The sequence below is a fragment of the Acyrthosiphon pisum genome, chromosome A2 (assembly GCF_005508785.2).
Source record: "Acyrthosiphon pisum isolate AL4f chromosome A2, pea_aphid_22Mar2018_4r6ur, whole genome shotgun sequence".
Classification (NCBI taxonomy): Eukaryota; Metazoa; Arthropoda; class Insecta; order Hemiptera; family Aphididae; genus Acyrthosiphon; species Acyrthosiphon pisum.
This window is the reverse complement of record NC_042495.1, coordinates 34,075,118-34,081,949: the sequence shown is the minus strand read 5'-3', so window position 1 is coordinate 34,081,949 and position 6,832 is coordinate 34,075,118. Positions and strand designations below refer to the sequence as shown.

At 27.6% G+C, this 6,832-nt stretch overlaps 1 protein-coding gene across 1 annotated transcript; it reads right to left on the bottom strand.

Moving 5' to 3' along the window:
- Positions 1-1,690: 1,690 nt before the first annotated feature.
- LOC103310355 (mitotic apparatus protein p62) lies at positions 1,691-6,278 on the bottom strand. Its single transcript, XM_016807365.2, has 3 exons — positions 4,866-6,278; positions 2,915-3,141; positions 1,691-1,994 (listed from the first exon to the last, which is right to left on the bottom strand). Exons 1-3 carry the CDS (start codon positions 5,698-5,700, stop codon positions 1,899-1,901), a joined length of 1,158 nt encoding a protein of 385 aa, XP_016662854.1. The 5' UTR covers positions 5,701-6,278; the 3' UTR covers positions 1,691-1,898.
- Between the last annotated feature and the right edge of the window lie 554 nt (positions 6,279-6,832).

Here is a 6,832-nt window from a genome sequence, read left to right as displayed (position 1 = left end):
ATTTATATCAAGTAGGTAATTAAAACTGCATTACAATATTTTAAATTAAAATTACCTTGTCCACTGCTTATAATGAGTATCTAATTATTTTTCAATACCATTCTAATAATTAATCAAATTAACATAAGTATAACTTATAGTTTTAAGTATTAAAGCGTTTAAATTGTTGTTTAATAAACTTTCACTCGTCATTGTATAGGTTCTTACTTGTGAACAAAAATTATGTTTAATATTTGAGTATCTATTCTGCTTGAAACGAAAATTTATATACAGAAAATAAAAACTTTAATCAAATACGAAAAGAAGAATTTTACATATTATCGTGGTATATTTAAGTTTAAAAAAATTTTAAAAAAAGAATATACAGCTTTAAACATAACATGTAACTAAATAAAAACTTCATAGAAACCAAAACATTTAACAAAGTTAAATATTCAATTAATTATGCAGAAAACTTTAAAAATAGTTTTATTATTTAGTAGAGTAGATATTATAAATATATAATATTATTTAATAGTTTTAATCAAGGAAAACCAGAATCATTTTAAAACAAACCGTATAAGTAATCTTAATTAACCTTTATACTTGTACCGTGGCTCGTAAATAAAATTTATTAAAATTTAAAGTTATGTTTGATGTTTTGAACTACAAGATATGACCTCTTTAAGTCTAAAGTCATCAAAAAATAAACAATGCTATTAAATTAATTTTTGTTAGAAAAATGGTCGTATATTTTATAGTTAATAAATTACAAAAGTTTTTGAAGATGATTCAACGACAAATCATTTTAAACAAATTATATTTTTAAAATTCAAAATGTAAATTATATTTACCTAGTGAATTTCTACATTTAATTAATTATTATTTACTTACTAGCTGCCCCACTTGGCGTTTCTGGTACAAAATATTTGTACTTTTATATAAATATAATTGTTAAAAGATGTATATACATTATACATACTAATTATAATAGTAATTTAACTAACCAATAACAACCCAATAAATAATCAAAAAAAAAATATTCTTTTGGGAGCTGAAAAAAATTCACGTATGAACTATACACTTTCCAATTTTTCTTTCCGTACAAATAACTTCATTCGGACTATCACAACATTGAAATAAAAAAAAAAATTATCCAAATCAGTGATTCTTGAGTGATGCAGTTCCCAAATGACTGCATTTCATTTTTATTATATAGATATATTTACGTACTATATATAACTTTATTTGAGCTGATATTTGTATACCTAGGTATAGTTATTATTTTTCTTAAACTATACTAAAGATAATATAGCATGTCTTCTCACAGAAATAAATTGAATAGTGAAAAGCTGCATTTTTTACTGGTACCCAAGACCCATATTATATTATCTACAGTTTAATAGTTAATAATTTTTATTAAAAACAAAATACGATTAGGTACCTATATTATTCAATATATAACGGTTTTTATTCTTTTACCAAATGTTTTTATTTATAATTTAAAATTATTATTGAATAAAATATAAACTTTGAATTTAGATTGTAATAAAAGCCAAACATAGATTAAAATATGTAGAGTATAATATAGTGTTAATTGTAATTGGTTTTAGTTACCATGGTATAATTTCTATGCTCTTCAGTCTTCACCGTGAGATATTTCTAAATTTCCTAACCACACTAAACAAATTCCCTTAAGTTAATATATAAAACATTATTAATTTAAATGTTTTACCTATAATTCATAAAAATATCACAGTTAAGGTAATCTTATGCAACTAAACCGTAGAATAATAAATAATAATCAATTATAAAAGTAATAACACTATATTATTTAGATACCAATATTTATTATTTGTGTAATCATTAAAAAAGGTTGTTGTGACTGACGTTCTTTGCTTTTAACTCGTTGATTAGTTTCAAAATATGTTCGATGATGCTGTTGGTAGGTTACCAAATATTGAACTACCTATGAAAGAGTTTTCACCGGGTTGATGTATCGTTTGCATTAATTTCTATAAACATATGTTAAATAAAATTATAAAAATTAAAATTTTATCTGCCGTAACATTAGTTTAACATACATGAAATTGGTCCCCCGACACTCGATTGAACAGATCGTAGGGGGTAACATGATTTTCCCTCGGAGACTAATAATTGTAAACTCAACGATCGAGACATTTACAAACACAGAGAGATTCAATTTACAATTATTTACTATTAATTTACAGTTGTTTGTAAATATTCTTAAAACAATCTTATCGGGTCGCGGGAGCCAATTTTATGTACCTACTGGTATCTATGATTATATACTATAACGATAAAAATAATAAAACAATATGTTCTATAGTATGTTCTAACTGTTTAAAAATTAAAAATTAAAAAATGTTAATCAAAATCGCATTATTTTAAATACAATTGATCATTAAAACGTTACAATTCAATTTGAAACTTTCTATTTTCCATTAATTGTTCTGCAAATTGTTCCGTGCATTAAACATTTTTCAATAAAAACTTTTAACTTATACTTTTTTTAATTTAAAATATTTTATTAAATCAGTTCCAAAAGATAATTAATTATCCGAGCCCCCAAGGTGTTATAATTGTGTCATGGCCTCTCCCCCAGTTGGCTCTTGGCCAGAGCGTGCAGAGAGCTGAAGTGGTAAGCGGTCCAGAAAATGCATCGATGACTAAAAATAAAAAACACTCGGTGTTTCGGTTGAGCCTATGACCTTTCGCACTGTATAAGTTTACAATTTTACAAGACGGGTGTAAACACTAGTTCATCGCGGTTTTTAATTTTAATATCGATGCATTCATTGGATCTATGCGCGCATCGAACGATTGGTAAAGCAAAATTTGTGAACTTTGTCAATTATCCACGATATATGAATTATAATAATATAATAATATTATGTTATATGTGTAGTTATACCTGTACCACTTGAATGACAAATACACCAAACATTAAAAATGACATAGTCATCATTGAACGTTCAAATGTCGGTTCTAAGAGCATAGAGGAAAACGACGGATTTTTTTTATTCCCCTGTATCCTCTTATTGTTATTGAATAAACTCCGTTGTCCAATTGAATTACGACGTTGTCGACAGTTAAGTTTCAAATTGAAAAATGTCTGTTGCAGTAAATCCAACAAATAATCTATAGAAAAAATAAAAATAATAGTTAATGTACCTAGTTATAATACAAAAAGTATTTATGATCTTAATATTCAACAGACATTTGGTATCGGTTATTTATAAAAATATGAAATGTTGGCATATCATTTAATATATCGGTTTAAATCTTTGAATGAAAATTTATTTTAGTTATAAATCTATGTTGTTGTATAATTGAATAGTACTAAATACACATAGAAAAATTCCAAATTTCTAATATATAAAATTATAATATCCATATTAAGTACCTACATTATATAACACTGCACCATTTCTATAAGCTAAATTTGATTTTATCAAAAGATAATATTCGAACAGTATAAATATATATATATGCCTATTTTTATCAGAGAGTGTTTCAGTATGGTATTGATCTGGGATGGTAAAACTGAAAAATACAATCAAACCACTTCAATTACAATAAAAAAAATAATAATTTGAGTTTGTTTGGGTAATTTGTAAATATTTTGTTGAGTCAACAATACCAAATTACAATAAATTAAGAGTAGTACCGATTAAATTAACATACAAAACATTTTTTGTTTTATGGTTCCTAAAAATTTAAATAATTTGTTTCATAATACCATGGAGCCTAAAAAGAAATATAGGGCATCAATGGCATGGTAAAATAATGTACAAATTCTTGTTTTTGTCAAACATTCTTGCATTTCAGGGGGCACTACTTGTTTCAACTCCATGGATACGAAAACAAAAAAAATTATATGACCAACGCTCAAAAAAGAAAAAAAAATATTTAAACAAATGGTTATCCTTATATTTTATACATAGGAAAAATTGAATTAAAGTTCTAAAATGAATACTTAAAATATAAATAAAAATATATTACAATAAGCTATAATACTAGCTGTATAATTTTATCTAGATAGTTTTATATCTGTTTTGTTATTAAATATTATTATCATTATTTATATGGTTAAAAAAAATACTTTGTACAACATGTTTATTTTAAACTTTATATTGTTAAACTATTAAACTAACTCTGTATCTCTGACGCAAACTATATGCTTAAAAAAGTTAGATAAAATCACAAATATGTATTTATATACAATCTACTTAGTAGTTGTTCCACTTTTTCATTTAAATTAGTAAAATATGCTCCAAATGATCCACAATAGCTACCTAATTAATAAAGATAACTCATGCAAATATTAAGTGATAGCAATTTAAATACCTACTCTTAAACCCATATAAATATCTTCATAGATATACATACAAATAAAATAATATCATGAAAAATGTTCACTGAATACATTTTAAATATTTATAAAATTAAAAACCTATAATTTGTATATAGCACAGTAATTATTTTATAGTTTTTAATATTTTGCAAAATAGAATAGATTTTTGTAAAAACATATTTTTATTGAATTTCGTGCATGAATAAAACATATTTATAAACATTACTATATTATAGTGATTATACACCTATTATTAGTTAACTCATCAATTATTCATGAAAATGTTGTTTGTAATCATAATAAATATTTACAAATACTACAGTCAACTTTATTATGTTCCCCCAAACCTTTTTATAGCCATAGAGTAATTTTAATTTGCTATCAATTCTAATGTCTGTGGCACAAATAAAAAATCTTTGAATTTATACAGTATAATAATTATAAGATTCATTTACTTTAAATAATAATATTATTATCATAGTAAACACTCCAAAATCATTAGACTTACGTATCTTGTCGTACAATTGATTTCGGGCATCCGTCAAATACCCAATCATCACTTTGGTCACAGCCGTGCCACGTCGTCGATTGTTGAGTTGACCTTTCATGCCACTAATTTCATCTACTATCTCTTCGGAAGCACCTTCATTAGTTTCTACATTTAGGATTGTGACTTCTTCGTCGTACGTCGATTGAACTTCATCATCGTTACCACTATCGATTTCTACATCATCATCGTTATTGTTATCTTCAGCATCAGTAACTGCATCTTTTTCTTTTTCTTTGTCTATTTCTTCGTCTCTTTCTTCTTCTACGTATCCTTCTTCTTCTACGTCTCCTTCTTCTACGTCTCCTTCTTCTTCTACATCTCCTTCTTCTTCTACGTCTCCTTCTTCTTCTGCGTCTCCTTCACTGGTCTTATTATTGGAGTGTTTAGTAGTCAAATCATCATCTTGCCTGGTAGTCGAATCATTATCTTGTCTGTTAGTCAAATTTCCGGGGTATTTTTCTGGGGTGGTAGTGTTTCGGCCACCGTCTAGTGTAATTTTTACGTATCCCACTGAATCATCTACCTCAGGCCAGCTTTCTGAAACGCTGGTATTGTCTTTGTATTCATCTTTAGGTTCATTACTTCTAACGTTGACGCCACATGGCATAGTCACGTTCATCAGCGAGCTCCCATTGCTCGTCAACGTACACAACCTGATCCATTGGTCACTTCCGACACCGCCGACGCTGAAATCTTGCCCAACGCAAAGAAACACTGCAAATAACAATAGTAATTTCACCACGACAACATGGGTCGTTTTCAACGACTGGGACGATGGGCGAAAAGACGACATCGTGTGTCTTGTCACCGCAAAGAATGTGTGACCGTATAATAATGCATTCGTGTGCTGAACAGTTGCTGAAGTTTACGAAAGAGTTAAGTTGAAGTTAATGAGAAGAATTAATAACCTGTCCCAGTTACCATCATTTCCGGAGGAAAAAAAATAGAGTAATTTTAATTTAACTATGTCACACGGAACACGTCAAACTGTACACATAACCACAGATTAATTCATGTACCTACACCGTTGCAGTAATTAGGAACAACTCACGGACGGCTGCACGATCTCATGGTCATGTATGTTATAATTTATTGTACATGGTGATTTTCCGCTTCACACTACATTCATCCCAAATTTATAAGAGCAGATAACTTGCGTCCAACCATATTGGACATTAGTTATCTGTTAGTAATTAGTTATTACCGTGGTATCTTGAAGTCTGAACTTTTTGGAATGTTAGAACTCAACTTAATATATGTGCAGTACCTATTTATTGACAAGTGATTTGTGTCCAACTTTCTTTAAATTTATTATATTCTAGTTGTCAAATTATATTGATACGGTAGTTTTGATACAACTACTTGGCACTACTGGAGAAGTTATATATTTTTTTTAATTAGAAAGGTACTATTATTTGGTATTTAGGTACTTACTTCAATTATTATTAGGTAGTTGTTTTACTTAATTTTAAGGTAAATTGTTTATTAAAAGAAGTTTTTATTCATTTTATTTTATTTTATCAAGGAAAATCCTAAATTACTGTTTTATGTTTTTAATTTTTTTTTTTTAATGGTGTACAGTTCATACGGACACAGACATTGTCCTAGCATTACTGCTATATAAATAATAATCTACCTATCCATTATCTTGACACTGTTAAATACTTAAGCTTAAACGTTGATAAAAGACTAACATGGCAAAATCATATTTAAAAAAAAAGACCTATACTCGATACCCTTTGCCGATCTCTAAAAAATGGGCGCATGTAAACTCCGCCACAAGAACCTTTTTTTAGTGTAAACTCCGCCAGGAAAATAAAACAGGTAAAATTGGGTTTATGTAAACTTCGCCAGTGACAAAAATCAGATAAAATTGAGTCCATGTAAACTCCGCCAGTGAAAAAATGAAGTAACAGTATACACTA

Excerpts from the sequence above, each read along its gene's own strand:
- LOC103310355 (XM_016807365.2), bottom strand. The coding sequence starts at position 5,700 with ATGTCGTCTTTTCGCCCATCGTCCCAGTCGTTGAAAACGACCCATGTT. Across the intron at positions 3,142-4,865 it reads TCAATTGTACGACAAGATAC|ATTATTTGTTGGATTTACTG; the intron begins GTAAGTCTAATG and ends TTTTTTCTATAG. Across the intron at positions 1,995-2,914 it reads TTGTCATTCAAGTGGTACAG|AAATTAATGCAAACGATACA; the intron begins GTATAACTACAC and ends ATATGTTTATAG.